This window comes from Mangifera indica, chromosome 19 (genome assembly GCF_011075055.1).
Source record: "Mangifera indica cultivar Alphonso chromosome 19, CATAS_Mindica_2.1, whole genome shotgun sequence".
Taxonomy (NCBI): Eukaryota; Viridiplantae; Streptophyta; class Magnoliopsida; order Sapindales; family Anacardiaceae; genus Mangifera; species Mangifera indica.
Window position 1 is genome coordinate 9,866,484 of NC_058155.1, and position 27,981 is coordinate 9,894,464.

At 34.1% G+C, this 27,981-nt stretch overlaps 1 protein-coding gene across 2 annotated transcripts; it reads right to left on the bottom strand.

The window, feature by feature from the left end:
- Positions 1-271: 271 nt before the first annotated feature.
- Positions 272-21,094, bottom strand: LOC123203278 (protein SABRE). 2 transcript variants are annotated; one of them, XM_044619589.1, is made up of 23 exons: positions 20,491-21,094; positions 18,923-19,034; positions 18,124-18,384; positions 17,236-17,501; positions 16,754-16,976; positions 16,048-16,218; positions 15,856-15,933; positions 14,609-14,860; positions 11,835-13,946; positions 9,474-11,331; positions 9,190-9,290; positions 8,119-8,475; positions 7,729-7,847; positions 6,641-6,890; positions 4,750-4,974; positions 4,313-4,452; positions 3,279-3,351; positions 2,899-3,000; positions 2,592-2,774; positions 1,729-2,049; positions 1,473-1,640; positions 827-1,202; positions 272-709 (listed from the first exon to the last, which is right to left on the bottom strand). In XM_044619589.1, the coding sequence occupies exons 1-23, from the start codon at positions 20,559-20,561 to the stop codon at positions 582-584; spliced, it is 7,947 nt and encodes a 2,648-aa protein (XP_044475524.1). In that variant the 5' UTR covers positions 20,562-21,094; the 3' UTR covers positions 272-581. The 2 variants fall into 2 exon arrangements, with proteins under 2 accessions (XP_044475524.1, XP_044475525.1); XM_044619590.1 differs by lacking the exons at positions 15,856-15,933; positions 16,048-16,218; positions 16,754-16,976; ... (2 more) ...; positions 18,923-19,034; positions 20,491-21,094 and having other exon boundaries at positions 11,835-13,888; positions 14,609-14,742.
- Positions 21,095-27,981: the final 6,887 nt, after the last annotated feature.

Genomic DNA, 27,981 nt, shown 5'->3' on the forward strand with positions numbered 1-27,981 from the left:
ATTGCTTGAAAGATGACTGCTAGAACCAATCTTCATTAGCAGATACGAGAAATATTGAGAGATTATTTGATCAAACGATCGTTTTTGTTTTTTCAACATTTTCAACCGTGCACGTGTTTTCGGGGGGGAAAAAAGTACGTGTCACACCTAGAAATACCCCCAAAAAAAGGGCCTAAAAAAGGTCGACTCTTTTCAATTTTTGGACTATGTAGAATATGTCCCAAACAGAGTTGAAAATACCAAAAATAATACATAATTCTAGCAAGGACAATTTCATTAAATTATCTGCTCTTATTCAATTTTACTTTTGAATGTTTGTACAAAATTATGATATCTGGTGCCCCGTATATAACTTAAAACGCCTGTGTGTCTAGAAATCTTCAGAGCTAGATGATTGATGAGGGACGCGCGGAAGAAATGAGGTCTCATGTAGTGGAATGGAAGGCTTAGCCGACGTGTATTTCATCCTCGGGAATAGCTTAGCCTGGTTTTATTTGATGCCTAATTTTATTTTATGATAGCTTCATCCGAGTCTTCCATACATGAATTGAGAGGAATACAAGGCCCAAAGTTGAACACTATCATGTACCCAACTCATGAAAATCTTCAAAAGGTGATGGTGATGATCCACTGGAAGAGTCACTTTCAATTTCGAATGGTGTGGTTTCCCTTGGAGATGATGGTGATTCTCCCTGCTTGGACGGTGAACCTGATTGAGGAAGATTGATTAGTCTAAATGCAGGATTAACAAATTATAGCAGCAGATATGAAAATATCCCCACGTTGCAATCACAGATCATTATATAAGAGGGAAAAATCAACAAACCTTTTTGTCCTCTATTCCGAAATTTCTTTGTGTGTCGCCTGATAAGCCTCTTAGCTTTTGTTATGGTAAGCTGCCGGGCAAAGGGGGAGAATTCTGTATCACTTTCACTCCATTCCCCCTGAAAATCATCCTCTTCCCCTCTCATCGTCCGCAGCACAAATGCCTTGGCCTTGCGACGTTGGGTATTGAACAGTCCCCTTATTGAAGTTACAAATCCATCACCTGCTCCATCGTTTGGCCGCTTGAGAAAGGTTATTGGATACTGATCAGGTTTCCCTGTTTGCCCTTGTTCAGGATCACTCAAATGAAGGTCACTGTCAGGAACAGTAATTATACTAGGTTGTTGACTATGTGCTTTGTCTTTGAACTTTCTACCCTGCAAAATAGGAAGAATATGAGTAGGTTCAACACTAAGAGTAAAAATATATTGTATACTTGCTTGAATCATATTATGATGCCAAATGTCTTTACCAACTAGATAAATAACACTCAAAAACACGGCTGATCTCCCCCCCCCCCCCCCCCCCCCACATGTTAATGAGTTATCAGCTGCATGTGTGTGTGTATTTAAAGAGTCAATTTTGTACTAACATAAAAGGACTTACACAAAAAGTGATTGAAAAAAATCACATCGCAGTTATATTACCTGCATTCCAGTCACAGACTTTAGAACCCCCCAGATGATGTGCTTCTTTACTCGTGAGAAGAGTCTCCTCCAAGTGCCAGTGAACTCAACACGATGAAATGTATCCATCAGCAACTTAAGATCATTCACAACAAATCTTGATCCTTCGTAAGTAAGCAGTAGCTCGACCTACACCAGAATAATGTAAATCTACCTATAAAAATAATAAGGCATTGCAATGCAAAACAACAGAGTATTCCACATGAACTGAAACAACCTGACTTATCTTGATGTTGTGAAATTCCATGATTTTTCGAGGCCTAGATCTTTTCTCCTCTTGCACTTTGGTGACCTTTTTTTCTTCATGTGATGATCGACCAGGCTTCACAGGCTTGGAGTCTTTCAATTTGCTCTTGTCATCTTGTTGCTCAAGAGAACCAAGTAACGCAGCACTGGGAGAGTGAACCTGTAGGACAAGTTCATTAGCTACAGATTCTGCTACAGTCTCTTCCCAAGTTCTGTCGAAAGAAGATGTTCTTCTAAGCTCAGGAGTTGAACCACGAGCAGCACTTGTCTTCACATTTGGCAACTTTAATGCCTACAAATACAATTAGCACAAAATTTATCAAAAGCACATAGCTTGAACTTAGAAAACAGAAGTTTGAGTTCCTATAGATCTTGTGTCTAAAGATTGCAACAAAAACTACTGTATTATACGTTAAAAAGAATATAAAATGTCAACCTTTATTTCTTCGTTGCTCATCATTTTAGGTTAGTGCTTCAAACTCATCAAAGATGCTAGAACTCTAACCTTGGTTTCCAAATAATTTCAAGATATTTATTTTGACAGAACCAAGATACTTATATGGTATCCTTAGTTGACTTCTTTTGTTTCTAACATTTCAGTATTTAAGGACAACTTTTTATTCATTACCAATGTTACTAATCTTTTTCATTAACTAAGACTGCTTTTGTGTTTGATGTAGAAAGAAAATTTGTCAGGAGAACCAAGGCCGACTACTGGTTCAACCTTGTTGTACTCCTTGTTTATACTCTTCGGTAAACCTTTTTTGTTTTCAATCTTATCAAAAAAGAGATTGCATCAAGAGCAAAAAGGCAGAAGAAATATTGGATGCTCACTTGCAAAGTATCAGCAGATAATAGACTGGTTAAAGCAGAAAGGGGTACTGCAGAGGCAATTTGTTTGGATAAGATGTCAGACTCTTTTGTAGGATGGCTACTTGAGGCGACAGGTTCATGCGTTGACGAACCTTTCTTACTACCACGTCTGCCAGCAGCAGTTGTTGAGACCTTCCAAACTTCCTGCACACCAATCATGTAGATCACTAATCACATTGGCATCTAAAACAATGAAGCTATTATTTTGGTCATGGCTCGCAACATGGGTTTTTGTTTACAATTTTAAATCATTGAAACCTCCAACTACCTGCCGCCGTTGGGAGTCTTGTTCCTCTTCTGGGAAGAAATACCCCCACATCATTCTGTACATTGCCTCTGTCAAATGAATCTTGAGTGGGTAAATTTCTACCTACATTGCAAAAGAAGGCCTCAGATTAAATAATTGACAAATAGTTCACCAGAATTGAAGATCAAACAAGTAATGAAGATATGAATCCGCTGCATTTTCAAAAGGATGCTTTGCAGTTGCAGCTATACATGATATGGAATATATAGCAATGCTCAGTAATTATGTTTAAAATACATCAAATCTGATCAATAAATGAATATGATTTTATGTCATTGTGAAAAATCCGATTTATCTAGCAATAACTTTAATATAAAAGTGAAACAAGAAAAGTAACTTACCAGGAAAAGTTCAAGAGGAGAGATTCCATCCTTCGGTGCTCCCTGCTTTGCATCAACTCGAAGCATGACTTTTCTGCAGCAAAAAGTAAATTATAAAATTAATTTTAATTAACATGTATTCAGAAGATGCCAGAAAAACAGAAATGGCATAAAACTTTCTAAGTATTAGTTAGGCGGCCCCTGTCCAGTGGATGACTTACCACCAGCACTGCAATAAGATCAGAGTTTCTATACATCTATCCTCCTAAAACCCTCTGATTCATTTGTTTCAGCATGGTATCACTTCAAACAAAGGTTATGTGAGTTTAACCGCATGGTGCAATACACAAAAACACATAAGAAAGCAACATGTTTTGCATCAAACTGATGCCATTTTTGTGTGGTAGCCTTGTCACTTCTCCCACACAAATTATAATCTTCATACTTTCTTTTTTTTGTTCACCAATTCTAGCCAATGGTGAAGTGGGAACATCGTATGACATGACAGTTATTTTATTTCCCATATATGAACTATAAAATCATGTACATAAACTTGTATACAAACAATGACATATCGTTATATAATTAGAGGATTTTGAATTAAAGATAAAGTAACACCCATTCATATGGTGACATATCATTGTTTGTGCCTAAGTTTGTGCCCATTGTTTATGTATATAGTGCTACTCTAATAAAAAATAGGTATTCCTTCTTCATGAAGTTGCAATATTTAAATAAAAAGATTTATTTTTTTAAAATAACTGTTAGCTCCATTAAATTCTGCTGTTCAGCAGTCTCAATAATGTAAAAAAGAAGTGTCGACTAATATAAAACTAAGTAGGCCAGAAAAAGACCAGGGTCAAGCATGCTTGTGCCAGCTTAAGTTGGAGCTTGGCCTTGAAAGAACTTAAATAACAACCACGTTAGAACAAGAAAATGGAGAAGAATTTCAACCTTTTACACAATTATAACAAATAAACACTATGGAAGGAAGTAGGCTGAGAGGAGCACCACAAAATATCAACAAGTACAACAGGAAAGGAAAAAGTGCATACTTTCCCCATTCTTGCGGAGGATTCCATGGTGATAAAAGCGTATCAGACTTGGCTTGTGGCACGCAGTTTCTTACAACAAGGTACTTAGTTGTAAACTGAGCAACACCAATATCTTTGTAATCTCGGTCAAAATCATAAATCTGAGAGATGATCAAGAAAAATAAAACTATATCAGTCACATCCTCACAAAACCAACTTTTACATAACAGTAAGTAAAGCATTGGCAAAGCCAGTAGACTAATAAAGAATAATTTGCTTTCTCAAGAAGCTAAAATAGTAAAAGATCTTATCAAACTGCATGGTACAGAATAACCAAAACCAGTATCATATGTAACCAATAATCATTCTATTATAGAGATGTAGCAGTACAAAATGACAAAAAGAAGAAAAGCAAAACACCCATGCTTCCCAAGGTTATCATATCTTTAGAAACTCACCATGTCATTTATCTCAGCTTCAGCAAAAGATTTACCATCCAAAAGCATGCTCCAAACAACTTTGTTAATTTGCAAGGAAATTCGCATAGCATATGATGGGCTTTTGTTCTTCTCCTTCTCCATCAGTCGTGACTGAGCAGCTTTCTGCAGAGCCAACCGTAAAGATGCAGAAGCTTCCTTCCTAGAGTTTTGTGCATTTACAAGCTCATTCTTCAGTCCTTGTATCTGAGTGGGAAAAAAAAAAAAAACCATTATTCATCATCTAAGGATGCTGAAGAATTTATAATCAGTAAGGATACAATAGATTTTTTTGCTTTTTGTAGAGACGAGCATATAAATCCATGAACATGTACCATTACACATGCTCAAAGCAAAACGTAAATCTACATAAAGTCCTCCATAGAAGCATCTAACAGCATACAGGAAAAGACACATATAAAGATTGTGAACAAGCCACATAGAGACAATAAATTGCTAATGCTACAACTTACATGTACATATATGAAAAAGTAGGTCAGCTAACCAAATAAACAGTCCAAACATCTCGAGAATGTCAAACCGCTATTTGATCCTAGTAATAAAAGTACTAATAATTCAACTATCATGCCCTTAAAATTCCCTAGGAAAGTTTTATGATTACATTATCAAAACAAATGCCATAGCAAACTCATAAATACATTTGTCTGCAGCTATAATACTCTTTTCTTCCCCATTGGCATAATTGGTTTCAAGATCAGTACAGCTTGCACATTAACATTTTGAATCAATGTGCAGAGAACCATGCCAAAATGAGTCATGATCAAGATAAATATAATAGTTTAGACACAGAGATTGGTAAACAAATAGAGTTTTTTCATGCTGATGTCTTCTTGACTGATCAGCCTATTAAGAATACAGGGAAGTTTCAATCCAAAAAAAAGAAATAAACATTGAATAATCACAAGGACTAAACATAATACATTCATAACTCATTTCAGGTAACATGGAGAAAACAACTGTAGCAAAAAGATCATATTGCATTACATAGGTTTCATTTATACACATGCTCTGTTTATGCTAACTCCATATATTTGGGACTCAGAATGCTTACTACTCGGTATACAGGACCAAGGTTGGAATTGGATATTAATAATACCCAGATAGGTTATAACTTAATAAATATTACAATATGCAGGTATACTATATAATAATACGCATAAGACTTCTCATGGAAACAATATTTATAATAAAAAATTTGGATATGGAAATAACCCCAAATATATATTCTCAATGATGATAGACCTAGATATCGATTAGGAACACAACCTAGATTTTCTATCAGATATTTGCACAATATGCAGTGGTAGCTTGAATATGTATAAAGTTGTCTTGCTGAAAGACACAGAATTAGCCAATATTTACCAGTACTAGTGGTTGCTAAACCAACTACAAAGGTGCATCATTTATTAAACACAGGATACCGTAGCACATAGGGGAATCATAATTTATTTGTTGGATAATACATAAATATAACCTTAATATAAGTACTCCCCTACATGTATCGAGCAATCAAAATTCTAAAATCAGATTGCAAGGGCCCAAATGAACTGAAATGTGATCCACTGACTCAAAAATCAGGTGCAGTGTTTAGAGAAAAATTGTGAACCTACTGAGTAAGAGCACCAAAGGCAATCTCCTCAGCTCTAACGTGATCAACCCCTTCAAACCCTAAATGTCTTATTATTTGGAAATTGGGACATCTAACATAAACAGATTTGTATTTAAAAACAGATATAAAAGGATTAGAACTTCCCAATACAGAAAGCAAATAGTTCTTAAATCATAGAGAAGCATTATCTTCATGAAATACCAACATCAGGATAAAGAGATAACTAGAAAGATTTTTCCTTACCAATGTTGATTTCCCACTGGCTACCATCCACAAATTGCCTTCATTTTCTTGACATATATCTCCTGAAGTATCACAATACAGAGACAATTTCCTAATGTCATGAAGAATCAACTTATGCTCCCGTTCTTTTTGTTCAAGGTTAATTCTTGCAAGTTCTACCTCTTCAACGCCATCAGGAACCACCTCATCTGCCTCCTCTTCAACATCTTCATCATCTTCAGTAGGAAAGGACAAACTGCTTTTTCGAGGTCTGAATCACAAGCTTTTTGCATCAAATACCAGAAATTTTTTTATGCACAGATCACACATTCAAATAAGTGCCTTATGGACTACAAAGTAAAAGAATCTCAAGGAACAATATACATCAACAAAAAATGATGTAATGAATAACCTAAATGAAAGCAACCATGTTGTGATACTAACGGCTGTCTGAAAGCAATCAAAATGTGATAGACAATATCTTATTAAACAAATTCAGACACAATTTAAATACACCAAAATTAAATTCATCCCTAACTCTACAATGTGTTCAATGATTACGAAACGATGTCACCAAGAATAAAGACTAAAAGTCAAACCACTTTTTCAAGGCCTGAATAACAAGCTTTCTGCATCAAATACCAGAATTTTGTTTATGCCCAGATCACATATTCAATGAAGTGCCTTATGGACTACAAAATAGATATCTCTCAAGGAACAATATACATCAAGAAAAAATGATGTAAAGAATAACTTGAATGAAAACAATCATGTTGTGATACTAACAGCTGTCTGAAAACAATCAAAATGTGATAGACAAATATTTTATTAGACAAATACACCAAAAGTTAAATTCATCCCTAAATCTACAATGTGTTTAATGAGCATGAAATAATGTCAGCAAGAGTAAAGACTAAAGGTCGGCCGAATAGATTCTGAGAAGATACTAGAACTACCAACACTATCTACAGCAAGACCTGTAGTATAAATATATGGAAAACTTGTACAATAAGTAACCACATAATTTAAACTTCTGAACATGCACACAAGAAGAGAATTAAATTGGGGAGAAAAGAAAACAATGAAAAAAGAAATATGCATATACTCACTTGGGAAGCCGTGCAAAGAGAAGATTGGTCAACACATCAAGCATAACCTGAAACTGGCGAGATGTCATCGTAGCTGTTATATTGTGAGAATTGAAAGTGAGCTCTTTTAAGGGCTTCACCTGCAGAAGAATAAATCATAAAACAAGAAAATCATTTACAACGGCGTATTCAACCAACACTATTGTTATTATAAATAGTCTCTCTGGTATGACATCCATATGATAAGAAAGCACAGACCTCCCTGTGAAGAGAGCTAGTGCAGACCTCTCTATGAAGTGAACTAGACAATGTAGCCAAGCTCACTTCATGTACCAGCCCACACTTTATATCTAAATTTATAGTCCAGATTGCAGAAAACTATATATGTATAGGTAGGAAATGCTTGCATACCTTCAGATCTGGAGTCCCACCTTTGTGCCTTGTGTATCGAAAATACATATCACAAGGCATAAAAACTCTTTCGAGTAGAGCACCAGTGCGCTTTACTTTTGGAGAGCTTCTCCGAATTTTAGGAAGCCACTGCAGTCCAGCCCCTGGGTCAACATCAGTGGGTGCAACATGAGCCTGAACATGCTCCAACATTACAGAAAGCTCCATGCGTTTCCATGTCATTTCAGGTCCACATTCAGGAATATGTACATTTGTGGTACCAAGTGCTTGTTCAATCATCTCATAACCAACATGGAGGACTGAATGAAACGATCGGGCTAAAACACGACCACTGACAGCAGCAAGCAGAAATCTACCCTGTAAGTACATAAAAAATAAGTTAAATGATGTCTATCATTTGTTATTAACTACTGAAGACCAAATCAATATACAGACTAATAAAAAATGTCATAAAATTTGGACTTGAAAAAAAAGAACTCCAATTTCTTCAAGTTCCACTGCATAAGTCAAATTGATGATTTAGATTCAAAAGTGATTCCCAGCATACGAAAAATTTTATGACTGATAGAAGCTAATATTTCATTGATGCTCGAAAAAACTTTTGACACCAATCCTTGTAATACACTTCATTTGAGATGTATACAAGCACAATAACATAAATTCAAAGAAAAATCTTTTACCAATAAATAAGCATGCAGCAAAATTGTCAAAATAATTACAAATTCAGAACACTATAATTAACAACAGGATATGGTAAGTAAAATCAATAAAACTATGTGCACAAAGTTGTGCACAAGTAATGATGTATCGCTATGTGATTTGGTATTGTTTTATCTTTAATTTTCAGTTATCCAATCATATGATGATACGTCGTTGTTTGTGCACATTGCACTACTCAAGTAAAATTGGCAAAAGGAAACTCTGCGGAGCATTTTAAGTTGAAGTAAAACACTCAATTATTATAGGATTGGGAGTTATAACCTAACTATGGCAAAACATAATTTCCACAGGATCCCCCACCCACATTAAAAATAAAAGCAATCGTACCAGGAAAGTATCATCAGAACTTACATTGGCCTCTTCTGAATGAAGATTAAATTGTGGCTCAATAACGTTGACCATGAAATGACGAGTGCCCTCCTCCTCAAAATCATTGATACTCTCATTTTTCTCTGGTAATAAAGCAAAACAAGTGCATCTCAGCTGAGTAATAGAGCAAAACATCTCATAGACAATTCATTCTCATGAGCAAGCTCAAAATAAGTATTTAAAATGCTGGTATTCATTGTGATATGACTCTGTAAAATATAACACTGTGAAGCTTAAGTTCATGTGAAAGTGTTCTCAAGACATACCAACCATAACAGACGATGAATTCTCCATTTTAACTGACTGTGACAGAGATGAAATCGTTCCTGCTGTCTCCCCCTCTTGAGAGGGGGAAACTGCAGCACTGCTGGTAGAGGGGGACCTAGAAACATCATCTTTCAGTGTTTCAACTTCATTTTTCTGTTTCTCCTCTAGTAATTTCCTCTGCGCATATTGTCGAGAAGGAGAAGGCTTTGAAGGTTCAAATGCTTTGGATATTCCACCAACAAAGGACCAAACAGCATCTCTGTTCCCTATAGTCCACAAAAGCTTAAGACCATAAACAAAAACACGCTGGCAATTGTCAGCTATTACAACATTGTATCCATCATCATCACTTGGATCAGACCGTGTGTGCTCATCACTCTCACTCCCATTCTCAAACTCAGACCTCACATATGTCATCTCAAGATTTCTTCTTCCAGCCTCTTGCCATGCTAATAACCTAGCAGGATCAGCCTTTGGGGCCTGCCTTCTGATCGTAAAATAGTCAGAAGATAATAAAAATCCATCATCACGGTGTTTCTCAGTGCAACCATTCATAACATTACGTTTTTCACTAGGAACTTTATCCATGGAGGCAGACTGAGAACTTTTCCTAGTCATTTGAACTACCTTTGCCACACTGGTGTGATCTTCTTTATTTATAAAAACCTTAGGCACATGAAGCTCAATACCCTGGTAAACGAGATCAAGGGGATCACGCTTGCATGCAAAAGTATATTTTTGCTTGCCACGACTGAGACAAATTTCATACTTCAGCTTGGACATGGTAATTGTCAATCCTTTGGCTGGATCATCATCATCTAAGGGCATATGCTTTAAACAAGTAGGTGTAACATCTATGCGGAGCATGAATTCTGTCATAACCCTGTCTAATGACAAATTCCCTGATCTTATGAATCTCGGAACTCCATAACGAGGCCACCGAGAGAAAGTACGCAATTTATGAGGAGGAAGATAATTCAAGTTCCAGAATTTGCTTAACCATGCTAAATCATGAGCACCGACATTCACTTTTGGTGAAGCTACTGGAGTGTTCTCAGACTTATAAGGTGGACCATAGACAGTTCCATCTACAATGGTGCTATCTGCCAAAGTAAATGGGGGTGAGCTCTCAGAAGCAGGAAGAGCAGATCTAAGAGAGAAACTCCAGCGAAGGGAGAGAGAAGTAGATCTGAAGGGATCAAAAACATATTCACGAGGTTTCCCTTCAACAGGAAGTGCAAATAAATAATGATTCATTGGATTTCCAGAATCACATCCCCAATCCATTGTAACTTCAAGAGTAAAGACCGGGGCTTCAAGTAAAGGACCAGATATGCCAGCAGGAAGTTTTAAGCCACGACTCTTAGCCATACTGTCCAAGCTGCTCGAAAATATCTTGAAGTCCTCTGCAGAAACATGAACACGACCATCTGACTGCTTGATCTCCATCATAGCTGATACAATTTGAAGCTTGTCGAGCTTTTCATAAGGATCAGTAGTCGCAAGAACGTGCCATTTGGTTTCAGAAAAACTCAAGGAGATATTTCCATGAATGTAATTTCTCATATCATCCCACCATGGTAAACTCTTTTCCTTCTTTGGTGGCTGAATTAGGGGACCTGGATTCCGAATACTTAAATTAGCCCTACGAAGAGCTACAGTAAAAGCATAGCTCACATCAGCAAAAACTGGTTCATATCCCACTCCAAAGGACACTTCTCCTCTCTGAAAAGACAGAGGCAAATCAAAGTATGTTTTCATAGGAGGAGTTGTGCCACTTGCTGAACGAAGCATGCGCACCTTTCTCCATCTTCCAATGAAGACATCTTGGTAAACTTGGGGCTGAAAACATGTGGCCTAGTTCAAGCAAGGATCAGTTACAATCATGACAACATATAATTATGGCTGAAATTTGTGACCCTAGAGAAATGATAACAACCCAAACAACAAAGCCAGATCATCATAAGGCTCAAACATAGACATAAAAATATTTACCTTTTGCAAGTTAATAAATGATAATTTAGGGAGCTGAAACTAAACATAGATTGTTACTATGAAATACAGATCCCATGCTCTCAATAAATAGGTCCCCTATAAGCCTTATGGTTGCCATGTCCTACATACCCTCCTTCAACTCCCTCTTGTAATATCTCCCTTCTATCTCACAGGTTCTATGATAGCATGAGTTCACACAATTGCTTATTGGATTGCGAAACTTTGTTCATTTAAGTGTAATTGAAGATTTTATATCTAAAGATGGATAACAATGGAACAACAAGCACACATCACCGAAAAAAAAAAAAAAAAATTAGAAGTTCCAGAGCAGGAAAGGCAAAGAGGGAAAGACAGCTAGAGCTAACCTGTTGTGCTAACACAAGGCGACCAACACATTTACTAGAAGTTGCAGAAAGAAGAGGGAACGTATAATTTCTTAAATTAGCAATTAGGGTGCCTGTATGCAAGAGAATATTACTCCCATAGAGCCGAGAAAATGGTATATTGTTTTCCCCACAAACAGGATCTAGCTTCTTCAGAAGCTCTACCATCCCAGCATCTCCACCATCAATCCTCATCAAGGTCACATCTAACTCTGTAGCAGAAATGGAAAGAACAGAAGTTCTGGAAATACTAGGCTTAAAACCAGCCTGAAAGCCTTCCCTACAGGCACCTGAACCTTCTGCTGGTACCAGATTTTGGCATGCCTGGTAATAGGAACGGAATGACTGTATATAAATTTCTTCTTGCACTTTGTCAATAGCAGAAGGATCATGTATATCAATCTCAACTCCATTAAAGCAAACCTTCCTTTCATGAGGAGAATCATTAGTTTCAGAAGACTTAGGAGCCTGTTTGGCTTTGGAAATGAATTCTTCAAGAAATTTTAACCTGACAGCTAACTCACAGGCTTCATTCTTCATCAGCTGGTAATGTTCATCAAGCCAACCCTGTATTGGTTCTTCCTCAATATCAGCAGTCAGCTTGCGTATACAAAACTTCAAACAGCCAAACTTGACTGCACCAGACTTTTTGGGTTTTGAGCTTTCATTCTTCATAGGACAAATAAGCTTAGTTTTAGCAGCAATCACAAGCTTTAAACTCCGCAGCATATCCTCAACAGCATCATCAATGGCACGCAACTCTAACCTGAATGGCATGCAAATATGAATAAAAAGTCCTTGAATTACCCAATCCCAAGTGGTGGCTGCTGGCAAATTCCCATCAGATGAACAACTTGATGTACTAGGAATACGAGATATTTGCATCCGGCTACTTTTAAATAGTCTGGACCCATTCAAAGTAAGAATAAGTCCTTCCAGAAGCACTCCTATATGAGCATTCTCTGAGAAAATTGACTGAACCTGCACCATACAATCAACCCCATCTCCAACTTCAGCATATATACTCAGCATTTCAACGTCAACGGCAAATATGGATTCCTTTTTCTTGCGCTTGTCAACATGATATGATTCCATGGTGGCTTCTTTCTTCTCTTCAGCATCTCTTACATGAGAGACATCGTCTATATGCTTCTCACCAAGTCCCTGAAGCTTCTGGTTGTGTACCAGTTGTTTTAGTTGCAAGGCAAGTTCAACTAGTGCCAGATGTGCATCAGGTTCCCATCGGACAGTAATATCAGTAGCACTAAAAAGAGAGCAGACAGAAATCTCCTTGAGACCACCACAACGCCGTACAAATTTGGCATTCTGCATATCAAATAGTGTCACTTTTGTACCAGGTCTATGTTCCTCCAAATGTTCCTGATAGGTAGATCTCGCTCTTTCAAGTTCTATCTGTGTAGATTGCTTTTCCTTGTTCACACACAAACTAAAATGGAAGATGTCAAGTGAAACAGAGTACCTCAACTTCTTGAATTCATCAGATTCAGTAGACATGATATTTGCAGTACGTGGTGTGCCATCGGCTGAGACACTAATTAGAACTTGACCACCTTGTGATCCATAATTTACACGCTTGGGATCTGCAACGACAGTGTTGTCCAAGCCAGTGTCACCACAAAAATTTACAAAGCACCGTTCAAGATTAAATTTCAAGAGTCGAGTTCCTTTCCCAGATGATTTGGAAACATGCCCACCTCGGCTCTGTGTTGTTCTTTTACTAGAAGCAGATAGAGCTTTAAAGAGAGGTTGAAAAGACATGGCAGTTATTATAAGTGACTCAATGTGCTTGAAATTCAAATTAACGCCCATACCAGTCACATCTACAGCAAGGACCAATTTAGACTTAAGGCTATTTTCTTCAGATGATTCCATTTCTTTTTTGCCCCAATCCAGACTAAGCTTTGCGACATGCATTAAGGAACCAGAATTTGTCTCCACGCCAAAAAGGCTCTCTTCCAAGGATTCTTGATATTCATCTGCCATGTGTAAATTCAGTTCACCAAGTTCCATGTGTACTGCAGTTCCCATACTTGAAATGTTATTTGCAAATACATGTGACGATTGTGAGCAACCCTACAACAGGTACATCAAAATCTAAATGCCATACTCATAACTTTAGTTTCAAAGTCAAGACAAAAAAAAATTAACTAGACAATGGGGATGACTACTTTTTAAAACAGCAAGAATTGAGAATCCAATAGCAATAATAAATGATACTTAATAGAAGAGGAAATTTAATAAACATACTAAATAACATTAGGACTTCTTTACAATTTTTTCTCTTCCAACGAGGTGGTAGTTGCATTGCCTACTAATATGTAACAAATATATTTGTAATTTGCATGAGCATGACAACTTCAAATTACAGGAACTACTTTAAGTATCACTAAAATTTTATGTTTCCAATGCTAGAAATTTGGATAGTTTCAAATTAGAAATTTTCTACTTTTAAGTTGACTTGTGCAACTTAATTTGAGTTGCCAGTCTCTATGAGCTACAACTGAATATAAACTGAATAACACCACCCCATTTATTCTACCTACAAACTTAAATATGATGTTCATCATGTCCAAGTCATAACGCTCAACATGGAAACTTATTGTTTGAAGGTTTATTCTGAGGATAATAAAAATGCTGCAACCATGGAGCTCTGGTGCAACAAGGTATGTTCCATAAAAAGTTGAATACTTGTAATCCATATGAGATAGTAACAAACTGACAAGCACAACACTTACATGATACAGTGGCAAACCACTGATACTATAGAGCACAACAGTCATTTCAGGGGCTGATACAGTGCATGTCCACATAACAACTTTGGAATCACTTGATTGGGGCCTTTCAATAGTAGATTTTTCTTCTCGAAGAACCATTCTTTTCTTCTTTGACAAGTGAAGGTGCAACCATGGCCTTAGCCTACTCATTATGATGTTGCATTGAGTACCTCCCAGCTTAACATCAATCTCAGCTCTGACAGGTGATGTTGGCTGAAAAGCAATGGCATCCAAAAAAAGATTAAGTGAAGAAAATGGCACAATAAAACATAGAAGCACCTAGTCAAAGTTTAATAAGTTCAAAAAAGTTTAACTTAGATTTGAAAATTATAATAGTGATAACAATAATAAAAATAATAGTAATAACAACAATAACAGTAATGATGATGAAAACACCATAAATTGTTGGGGAAACTGATACCATAGGCATTGTAAATGGAACACGGGTTAAACGACTACGGAGATTAATGCAGTTCTTCCCACTCAATAAGATGAAAATATATTGCATCCTCTCCAAGATTTCAAAGGGTTGGTAAAATTATACTTATCACTAATCCAATCAGAACGAAGAGTTAAGAATTTAAAGAATTACAGAAGGTGGAATTGATAAAGGTCGCCCAGCTTGCTTAGTGACAAGCTTCAGTCATTTCCAAGGGTAGCCAACCTGATCAAGAGAATCTGCAACATGCACCAACAGAAGACCGGCCAAAGTAGGTGGAAAAAGCTCCCTACCCACCTAATTCAACCACTAAAAGAAAGGCAGTACATCAAATCTCTGAATACCACCACGATCAACACCAAAACAAACTGCAGTTCCATTTGATTTGACTTTCCAGTTCACTAGGTCTAGACAGAATTAGCCACTTCTGAGCAGTCCCAACTTCTAACCCAAACTAGTGTAGATATACTGAGAATAGCTTGTTCACTGTTTTGTAATCCTTCTTTAATCAATTTAAGTTTACTTGAATTTATAATTTATAGAATTATATATATGCAAGTACTGTCCTTAAATGATGCAGATTGGATATCAAGTTACAACACATAAGCAGAGAGATTTTGACAAATAGATGATGCTACTAAATAGGATCCAATGCTCACTATCAAAAAAGAAAAAGAAAACAGTGCAATTCTTGCCCTTTCAAGTAGACACATCAGGTAAAGTGAAATATTCAGCAAAGGCACTAATGGCCTAACTGCCCGTGACTCACCTGAACTGGAATGTAGGCAGAAAAGATAGCATGAACTTTCAAAATCTCCAAGATCGAAGTGCCAGCTTCTCTAATAAGCTGAAATATAAAACCAAAAAAACAAAAAAAGAAATGCATTATCAAAGAAGACCAAACTGAAAGCTGATTGTAAAACTTAAGAACTGAAAGAAGATTTAAAAAATCCAATCATACATGTATCTCACTAAAATCCAATAGAAACTCAAGTCGTGTGCTCTCCCCAACATCTTCAGTGGACTTTGATTTAGTACTTCTCAGTTGAATGCCCATGATATTATTCTCCAAAAGAAGACCAAGTTCCTGATGTAAAAACCTGACTTCCAGTTTTGGTAAATTGAAGCAAGCCTATTTAAGAAAAATAAAAGTTATTGTTAGCATATAAATTAAGGCAAAATAGTTCCCAACCAGGCCTCAGATATTCGAATTACAACCAAAATTTTTTCATACACCTCAAAAAAGGTTGTAAAGTACTTACAGATATTGCCTGAAACAACAAACCAAGAAATATGCAGGGTTAAACTACAGAAATGTGGAATTGCAAATGAAAACCATGTGTCTGACAATAGAACTCAAAATTTCCCCATGCCTAACCATGCCAAAAGTGTTAGTATACATAATGTCACCAAATGCAATTTAGTCAGAGATAAAATATGACAGAGTTACACAGAAAAGTGCATTAACTTTTAAAAAAAAAAAAAAAATTTCAAATTTCATTGAATAAAGAAAAAGAAGTATCCTGAAGTTGTTTGGAAAGAAACATGAAAAAACTCAGTTTTTGAAAAACTAACAGGACAGACAATTTCGAAAACAGTAAGAAACAAACATTGAGCAGAAAGTTCATAGTTCAAGCTATCTAAAGAGCATGTTGAAGGTCACTAGCCTTTTCTGGAAATATATAAGCAGACTTTGTAAGTGTGGCAAGTGATGCTTGCTTTTTGTCAGGCTTTACAGAGGCCCCAGAATCACTAGTTGACTCCATAACTTTTTCTGAGTGACTAAAAGCATCTGGTGATTTCTTCTTTTTTGAAAGCAGTTCCTCATTCAAGCTCACAGTGACATCTCCACAGGTGATATCCACATTTTGGATGATCACACCTGCTTCCCTACATCCGAAAGAAGTGATTACATAACTTTGAGTTCATACAGCAAGCACATGTATCATCAAACCTAAGAAAACATGTATATACTTCTAAATAAAGTGTAGATGGGAAAAGAGAGAGAGGATGGAGAGACAAACATGAAGCACAGATGAAATCAGTATAGAAAATCCAATGATGAACTAAGACTTTCAAGTTTAGTTCGTCACATTACCATGTTTATAAATGTGGAATATGAACAGATAAACTTATCAAAAGAAAATACCTATCATGACCGAATTCACATGAGAGAGAAAATTCTTCACAGCTAAATGGAGCAGAAGACTTTTCCATCATGGCAAATGATGCTTGGCTGGAAGAAATGCATCCTCCGGTGCTTAAGTTGGATGATTGGTCACAACTGATCCGTGGTTCACCAATGTATACAAAAAGAGATAATATGTGTAGCTTAACCAGCAGATCTGACTTTGTTCCACCTTCTTTTGATATATCCACTGTCAGTTCCTTGACTTCAACAGCAGCTTTGGGCGTCTGCATGGTCTCAGAAAACAGTTATAGTGAATTGTGAAGCATTTGGAATAGTAAACAAATAACCAAAAGGAAAAAAGTGTGTGAAAAGTTCCTACTTTTATTTTCATTAACTCTCTAGTGTCTTTCTTACTTGATGCCATAGAGCAACCATATGTGACTTCACATCTTCAAACCAGTTCAGACTCAAACATGTATCTTTAACAAGGTGACTTCTCACCAAACTATATTCAGCTTCAAAACTCCATGAAAACGCATGAAATAATATGCAGTTATATTAAAAACAATCTGCAAGAAGTTCTTGCTGCAATTCTTGGTTGACAATTTATAAACAAATGAATCCCAGTCTTTATTAATAGCTAACTATAAGTTGCTTGAGAAGTGTTAAAAATCACAAATTCTCCTCAACTTTCTCTCTCCCACTCTCAGCCCTACCATATACAAGAAAATTAGAGTTCCAAACCAATTTTTCAATCCATTAAAGATGACCATTTGTCAAACATAAAGATCAATGATGGCATAATATTAAAAATTAATTTTAAAAAATGTCAGAAACATGCATATGCAAATGAAAGGTAAAATGATTTTGAAAAACAAAATGAGAAACTTTGTATAGAAGACTTACCTTCACAACCATATCTGTTACAGAAACTGACAAAAATCTTGCAGTGTTAGCGACAACCTTCCATTTTCCACGGCCTGAAGAACGCGATTTGTGAGTTTTAGTTTTCTTTGAGCTTTTACTTGATGGTCGCATAACAACTTCTAAGTCACATATTAGCACTTGTAGTTTGGGATCCTTAGAAATAAAACCAACCCCAAGTTTGACCAAGGACTGACGTAAGCTCAGTTTGATCTCACCAACAGTTACAGATTCAATAGCACCCTACAAATTATCAAAGTCAAAACAAGATGAAGATCATAATTTCATAAGACATTTATCTAAAGCTGGAATATACATGCAATAGATCTAAATGTTTAATTTTCTGTTGATTGCATACACATCTCAAGATCATTTCATGATTACACACAAAAGATGCCAGAAGCATTGAGATGGATGAAGAAGCAGAAACAGAGCACCTAACACGGTGTCAAAACCTTTCTATTTTTTAAAATTTCTAAAAGTAATTTTCTATAATGACTGATTTTTTAAAAAACAAAGGCTGATTTCTAAAATTACAATGAATATTCATAAGCTATTTGCAAACACATAAATCATAACACCAATTAATAAGTCCTATATATGCTCTCCTCCCTGGCAAAAGTCTACTTATAGAACAATAAGTTTTTACTATAACAGAATACAGGATTACATCCAACCACAAGATAATTTCCCTATTGGTGATTAGATTTAAGTACATATGCATCGTTGAGTAACCAAACTCAAAATAAAGCAGGCCCAGTAATATGTACAAAAGACGAACCTTTTTGAATTTGACCACAACATCCCTTAAACATTTCCAACCACCAACCCGGAATGCAACAGAAGCTCCCAATATCCGACTTAGAATCCAAGCCACCAACCTGGAGGCAAACCTGAGGAAAGATAAATTGCATAATGAGAATGTAGAGACAAATACGAACAACTGGACCATATCAATGATGGTGAAGAAAATGAAGCACTTGATCTTTAAAATATACATAAATGGTAGTACAAACAAGAGTATACTTGAATAAAGATTGGTGGTAAACCATCATGCAGTAAGAGAACAAAAGAAAACACACAATGACGAATGAATTCATATTTTTTAATACTAGTCAAAATAATAAAATGTAACCACCCAATTCAATATGGCAAAGCTTTAATACTAAAATTGTTAATCCTTGTTGTATGCTACATGATCCTTCTCCACCTTATATCTCAATTTTCAATAACATAAATCCTTGACAACAGTGCTCCTTTTCAGAGCCTAAAATCACACATTTTTAGCCTGTCTTCCACATAATTCTAGGAGACCAACACCACATGATAAAAACCATCAGATGAAAGTGGATTATGAGATAAAGAAGCAAAACTGAAGATAATACTACGCTCTTGAATGATAAAGTCTACTAAAACTTTCAGTGGATAAGTTGATTAATTAATAGAAACAAATGCCATGCCCAACAACATAAACTATTGCCAAAGATATACCAAATGCCAAGCATTCATAAGGCACCCAAGATACTTGAGGAAATTCAACAATAACTTCTTAGAGTTAAATAAGAGCAAAGTTATATGTACACAGATGATGTATTATAATATGATTAATGTTATTTTATTTTTAATTTTAAAATCACCCAATCACAATGATGACTCATCATTTGCATACCCAATTGTGTAGTTAAAAGTGTGCACATATAGTTTCATTGTAAATAAAATTATTTCAAAATCACCAAATTACAAAAGCGGAAAGACTTCCTTAAGGTAGCCCACTTATACTTCAAACATACACTACACAGCAGATAGCTGGAAAAACATTACAAAAAAACTAATAAAAATTGCCTCTACTTGAGCTCAAACATAATTCTAAGGTGTTCAATGACAACAGTTTTAAAAATATCGGCCACAAAAATGGAAGTAGAGTGATGCATTGAAACAATAACACCAATATGTCAAAGCTACAATCATTTCTACAGTCATGGCAACCATTACACAGCTCTATTATCTGGATAAGGTCACTGACTTTTCCACAATGCGTCTCTTTCAGAAACACATTCAACAACAACCTAAGCATATAGTGTTCTTCTTCTCTTGCAGTTTAAATTGCAACTTGATATCTTCCAAATAAAACTACCATCACCTCGATAGTTTTCATTTTTCTCTTCTACCGCCTTATTATGGTGTACGTTTTAAAATTACACAACATCATACACAAGAGCACTTTCATTTTCGTAATTTCCTTATTACACCACAGAACAAATGCCAGGTCCATTTTATCATCAACGAAGTTCACTTATATAAAGAATGTAATAAAAATACATAAACATATGGCAAAATTGAATGACTTACATGAAGGCCATCCACAATGTGATGGAAACCATCAAGAATCCGAAGAGAAATTTCACAGGAGAAGCTGCCATTTTCACTGGAGAGCCTCTTAATCTCCAAAAACTGAAGGTCTTCAATCAAATTACAATCGAATTCCAGAAAAGATTTAAACAAAGCGCACATAACTTCGTCATTTCAATAAAAAATAATAAAAAATAACGACCGTAATGAAAGAAAAAATTATGACAATAAAACCCTAAAAATCGAAGAATTGCGTCTACTAAAAAACTTTAGTGGGAGATTTGTGCGGCAATGAGACTGAGTCATGTAGGCGTAGCGATCGGACAGAATGTAATTGAAATTATATAAATATACATATAAGAGAGAAAAGATCGGATCCGGTTTGATCAGAGGGAGAATGGAAAGCGCTATTTTGATTCATGAATCATGAGATGATCAGCGAGAGTTTAGATTAGATGTGGCGAAGGTGCAGGGGAGTGTGCGGGGAGTTCTCGGCAAATGTGTATGAGATGTCGCTATTGTGTCAGTAGTAGCCAACGATTCCTCGGGACTGGCACAGTAGAATTTGTCAACGGGGGTGTTTGGACAATCGTACTTCCTTTAATTTCATTGGATCATTCTCAGTTACGGATTTTTATTGGACCACATCAAGCGCCACAAATTATTACCGTCTGATTTTGCTAGCCGCTGATTGTAAATTAGGGATGGATTCAATCAGCCTAGCAAACGGGCACCAGGTTTAAAACCACAAACCATCCTTTTGGGTCTGATTCAATCTCCAAGTTTGCAGTTAATATTAATCTTTTATTTTTCTTTTCATCATTTTAATATATTCATTTCATAATATATTTCTCTCCACGTATTTTATAAAAAGGATAAGTATTACACGAAAAATTAAAATCTACTTTAAATTATAAAAATATTTATCATAAATTTACAAAATTTTAACATTAAAAATTAAATAAATATTTTATAACAAAGTATTTAAAACTCAAATTCTTTAAATTTGTTCTAACACAACAAATTAATTAATTTAATGATAAATTTGAGTTCATTTTATATTAAAAGAAAAGAAAATATGTGAAATTTGTATTAGGTATATTATAAATTTGATGTTGAAAATAAAGAAAAGAAAATGAGTAAGAAATAAATAATAGATGACTCGTAGGTCTTCCTTTCCCTTCCCACCGCTGCAAAAATCTAATATCCATGGGTATTAATTAAAAAGTCTAAAACTCATGCTCTTTTTTAAATGGGTGTTCACTAAAAACTCTTTCGTTTTGTTATGTCTAGATTCAAGACAAATTAAACTTAAGTTCGATTTAACTTGAAAGTATTATGTTGGATTTTAGTTTAATGATTTTTCATATCGTTAAACTCAATTTCAAGCTTAATATAAAGAGTCAAATTTGAATTCAATTCATTACTATAACAAAATTATATTTATACACTGAATTTTAATATATTTATGTCTACAAATAAAAAAGGTTGAATTTTTATGAAAATATAAGTGCTAGTCATAATGACCAAAGTGGATAATTAATAATGAGCAATGCTATGTATACCTATTTTTTGTACACAATTCATATACACAATGATGTGTCATTATATAATTAGGTGATTTTAAAACATATATCATCATATGATAAAGAAACATTCAATCACATGATAACACATCATCTGTGTACATAAATTATGTACTAAAAATAGGTACATATAGTTTTATTGAATTAATAATTCTCTAACTCGGTATGAGACAAAATAATTGAGCTAAAAGTTTATTTATGGTAAATAGTGAACTTACTGAAAATGTATATTTAACATCAGAAATTTACATATTTTAACCAATTTCCGGCCTATTATAAATAAGCAATTAAACACTCGACCAAATTTTACTAATAGAGGGAAATACTAATGACTCACCTCATATATTATAACAATAAAATTATATTTTTTTAATATAAATTTACGTATATAAATAATATATTATTATATAATTAGATAATTTTAAATTAAAAATAAAATAATATTAATTATATAATGACACATAATTTATATACACAAATTTTATACCAAAAAATATACATAAATTATATGTCAAAAATATATACACATATTATTGCTCATATTATAACTAAATATTATTATGAGTACATATTTTTAATATATAAATTAGTTATATAAATGATATATTATCATATAATTAGATATTATTTTATATTTAATTTAAAATTATTTAATTAAATAATGATATATTATTTATATACTCAAATTATATATAAAATTATATATGTATAGTTTTTTTGATTATAAATAATTTTTAATTTTACGTTTCTCTGAGTAAATAAACTTAGGTAGATATTTTCTTTAAAAAGATAAATAAAAAGTAATTTTGATAAATAAAAGATTATTTTCATAAAATTTATTTTTAATATTTAAAAAAATACAACTAATAAAAAATATTAATTGATAATATTTATTATAAAAATGCATACAAATATAAAAATTGACAATTGAACAAATACTCTTGAGCGGCCCTTAATTCAAAAGAATTAAATGTCTTTTTTTCTTAATTCAAGAAAATTAACTAAATTTAAGGAACTTTTAAACCTATATTTCTAACAATAAAACTATATTTACGTATTTTTAATGTATAATTTATATATATAAATAATATGTTATTATATATTAGATATTTTAAAATTAAAAATAAAATAATATTTAATTATATAATAATATATTATTTTTATATTTAGATTATATATTAAAAAAAATATATATATAATATTATTCTATTTATAAAAATGCATAGTAAAAAAAAATGAAAACCCATTTTAACTATAATTTATTGACAAAAAAGACCAAACACTACACAAAAACAAAAGGAAAAATTAAACCCCTCCAATTCAAATCGTGCAGTTCGGTCCATAATATTTCTTTTTACTTGTCTCAAATTAAGCCGCCACTTTTCGCAGCTCTTGCCGTAGGTATTTCTATTTCAATTTTCTTATTATTATTATTATTATTATTATTATTATTATTATTATTTTAGATAATTAATAATTTCAATTTTCTTATTGTTCTTCGTATACACACTGCTTCACCAATATTTTTTGCACGAATTCTCTCATCTTTCTTTCTTCTCACCTTCCAATCTTTCTTGTATCTTTGAGGGCTTTTGGTTTGGGTAATATTTTATTACCAAAATAGAAAAATTACCTTGAAGATAGATTACTTAAAAGATTATTGAATATAAAAGATTACTATGTTTGATAAAATTTGATAAGTATAAATAATTATTGTGTTTGGTTAAAGGGAATAAAAGATTACTAGTAAATTATTTTACTTAAATACCCTTGAATATAATTATTTTTACATATTTTTCATATTATTTGTCATATTAATTAAAAATAAATTTATTTTTGTCTTAAAAAATTAATAAATATTAATATAATTATAATAAAATCAAGAGTACCTTAATAATCTTTAAATACCTAAGGTGAATGTGATAATCAAATTACCACCTATATTAACTGTCACGTCAACATAAGTAATAGAAGATTATTGTAATATTTTATTATTAATAAACCAAACAAGAAAATAAAAGATAGATTACCAAAGTAATCTTTAAAATTCATAACCAAATGACTCTTTAAATAGGTGAATTTTACCTCAGCGTACATGATAATGAAAATTGTTATTTTTTTACGATTAAATTTCAGAACTACTGTTACTGAATACTTGTAAATCATGGAGGGTTCTATTGTTAAGAAATGGGGCTACGATGAAAGAGTAAACAGGTTAGTTTGCACGTGTTTAATTCTTGTTTAGCGATTATCGAAATGATAATTCTGTACAAATTATTGATTCTTTTACCGCAATTCATGTATTGGGTATTGTTTTGATTTTTTGTTTCGTGTATTGTTTTTCTAGAGAGGCACTTTAGTTAGCGGCATTGTTGAAAGATATGAATGAAGGATTAGATACAGTGAGTAGTAAATGACAGGACCCATCTTGACCTGCGAAACTCGTAATATCCGAATACTCTTATGAGACTTAGAAGGTCGAGACGTATCTTGTAAAGCTATTTAAATATTCCACAAAACACACACACACACACACACACACATATAAATACATCTTATATTTCATTCAAACATGAGAATAAGTTTTTTGTTAGGCCTCTACCCATCCAATTTTTTTTTGCATAAATTCACAAGATCCACATACACAACAAATACGACACCGACGAAAGATGTTCTATGGTGGCACAACCTTAAGCGGAATCATGGCTTGACACGACCCTGAAGATGTCCTGAAGGGGAAATTTTTATAAGGTTGAGCTAAAAGCTCAGTGAGTGGATAGTTATAAAACAATTCTAGAATAACTGAATGTATATATATAAAGGAACATATAACAGTTTCATAATATATTGACCAACTAAGATGTTAAATTTCTAAGAAGAAATTGAACCATCCCCACTAAAATAAAATCATTTATTGTTGATAATTAAGTTTTATTAAGAAACACCGTTCTTGAATTACCATTGGAGTTCCTACAAAAAATAATAGAACCCTTAAATTTCGTGAACATGTCACACTAATGATAAAAATGTTTGGGGAAGGTCATATTTAAATAGAAAAATTGATTAGTAACAACTCATATTTATTTATTTCTTAATGTGAACCCCTCCCCAAAACAATAACTTGAGCTGTACACCATCACTTATATTTTCAAGAAGAAACCTGTTATACCTGGTGAGTATCCCCTACACAAGCAAAGTGAGGAAAACTGTCATACCCAACATCTTGTAATCTTGCTCGGACAGAGCACTAAAATTTGTCATCTCTGATATAATACACAGACATAGCAACTGAAATCTATCATACCTGACATAAAACACTGTACAGGCAAAACAATTGAAATCTGTCATATTTAGCATTAAATACTGCACAAACAGAACAACTGGAATCTGTCATACCCGACATAACGCATTACACGGGCAGAGCACTTATCACATAATATGCATTTACCAAGAATATTTGATTGTTACCATCTTTTAATGTCATATTCATTACACAATAACTCACAAATAGATTTAAAATAAGGCCAAACGACTATTTCCCACCCAAGGTATGCTGTAATGACAAGTTTCCCCCCTTTAACTATGGAAATACCAAACACCCACCCATGGCCAGTTAAATTTAACAGAACCCTAACGCCTGAAAATTTTATCTCCTTTTGCCCCCCCTAAAGTTTGAAAACAAAAATTTCCCCCCAGCCTAAGTTTAAGAAAATGGCAGTTTCACCCTAGGGTTTGGTTTTGAAATCTCCGGCGACCTCTCCGGCTCCGTTGCCGACGGCTTCTCCCTCCCGAAGAATCCTCTCCTTCCGGTGATCGGTTTCCTCCCATTTGGAGGCCCGATCGTCGCCGAAAAAGCGGTGGGAGACGAAGACGAAGACGAAGCCGTCGTCTTCGTCTGGGAAGACGATCGTCTTCCCAGAAGAAGACGGTTGTCTTCCCTGGGAAGCCGATCGTCTTCCCAGACGAAGACGACGGCTTCGTCTTCGTCTGGGAAGACGAAGAACTTCGTCTTCCCCGACGAAGTTCTTCGTCTCCCACCGCTTTTCCGGCGACGATCGGGCCTCCAAATGGGAGGAAACCGATCACCGGAAGGAGAGGATTCTTCGGGAGGGAGAAGCCGTCGGCAACGGAGCCGGAGAGGTCGCCGGAGATTTCAAAACCAAACCCTAGGGTGAAACTGCCATTTTCTTAAACTTAGGCTGGGGGGAAATTTTTGTTTTCAAACTTTAGGGGGGCAAAAGGAGATAAAATTTTCAGGCGTTAGGGTTCTGTTAAATTTAACTGGCCATGGGTGGGTGTTTGGTATTTCCATAGTTAAAGGGGGGAAACTTGTCATTACAGCATACCTTGGGTGGGAAATAGTCGTTTGGCCTTAAAATAATAATTATCAAGTAGTCACGCTCTCACCATATTGAATAAATTATATTAACTCTATATCCAACTACAACACCAATTTGATAACCTTCAACAATATAACTATTTCATCACTAAGTTAGGCTAACCACCTAGTCACATTCATTATTGAATTAAGATTCTTCAGTTCTACAGCTACGCATAATATTAATAATAATTTATTCAACAATTTAAATCATCCATGAAATTGAGTAATATAACATTCGATTGTACAACCTCACAAAATATCAATCCAAATAATATTAACAAATTTCAGTCTCTCATAGAACAAAACTAAATATCTAACTCTACAACCATAAGCAATATCAATAAACAATTTATTCAGCAATTTCAATCCTTCATGAAACTAAATAATAAAATTTGTAACTATAAAATCTCATAATATATATATATTCAAATAACATTTAGCAATTTCAATCGCATAAAACTAGACTAAACATCTTTTAGCTCTACAACTATACACGACACCAAATCAATCAACTCTTAACAATTTCCTTCACCGGTCAAACTGAACTAAATACCTTCCAACTTTGTAGCTACACAAAATATCAACACATTAAATATCCAAATTTCAGTTAACTCATAACTAAATTAAACAACTTTGGCTCCCCAACCACACATACAACATTAATTAAATTAACCTTCAGAATTTATAATAATACATAACATTGGATTAAGTGGGCTTTCACTCTATAGTTACCCACAATCAAAATCAACTACATGCATAATATTCTATTTTTTATAAAAGATTTCCTGAAATCAATAATATCATTTGTTAGAGATTTAAAAATAAAAATATAAAATTTTCATAAAATAAAATTTCAATTCAAAGTTTGTTTCCCACTCACTGATTTGAGTAGAGTTAAAGTCGGTGTTAAAATTCTCTATGAATCTCTTCTCCTTCCTTACTTTTTCACTTTAATTTGAAGCAACATTTTAAAACTTTGGAAATCCCCAATTTAAACAATAATTTAAAACCTAAAACTAAAATAAAGAGAAAATAAGTACCTTTTCTCCTTTCTTATCCATTTCCTTTTCTATTTCCGTCTTCGTCTCCTTTTTTTTTTTTTGTTTCCTTCTTCTCATATTTCCCTTTTTCTTCTCTTTCTTGCCTCTGCTTCTGTTTTTCTTTCTTGCTTTCCTTCTTAAGAAAGTAAGTTTAAAAGCCTTTTCCTTTATTTAATGTTTCATTTAATGTTTCAACGGAAAATCTCCTTAAACCCCCAGACATTTGCTAAATCTTTTTTGCCCCGAATGTTTTCAATACTATAAAATATTACTTATTTAATATTATTTCTCATTTAAAGCACCCTACCAAAAATATTGGGCATTTCAGTGAAGTTCAAGCTCTAATAACCAAGGTAGAAATTGATACAATCTCTATTTAAAACTATTGAAAGATCAAAATTTTATTTAGAGGTAATTATATAAATATATATGACTTTGGTGTTTTTTCTAATAGGTGAAAGATAATAATTATCCGACGGCAGAT

Coding starts and splice junctions, on each gene's coding strand:
- LOC123203278 (XM_044619589.1), bottom strand. CDS start 20,561: ATGGCAGCTTCTCCTGTGAAATTTCTCTTCGGATTCTTGATGGTTTCC. Junction 17,502..18,123: donor TAACAGATATGGTTGTGAAG/GTAAGTCTTCTA, acceptor GAGACCATGCAG/ACGCCCAAAGCTGCTGTTGA. Junction 1,641..1,728: donor ACAACATCAAGATAAGTCAG/GTTGTTTCAGTT, acceptor ATTCTGGTGTAG/GTCGAGCTACTGCTTACTTA.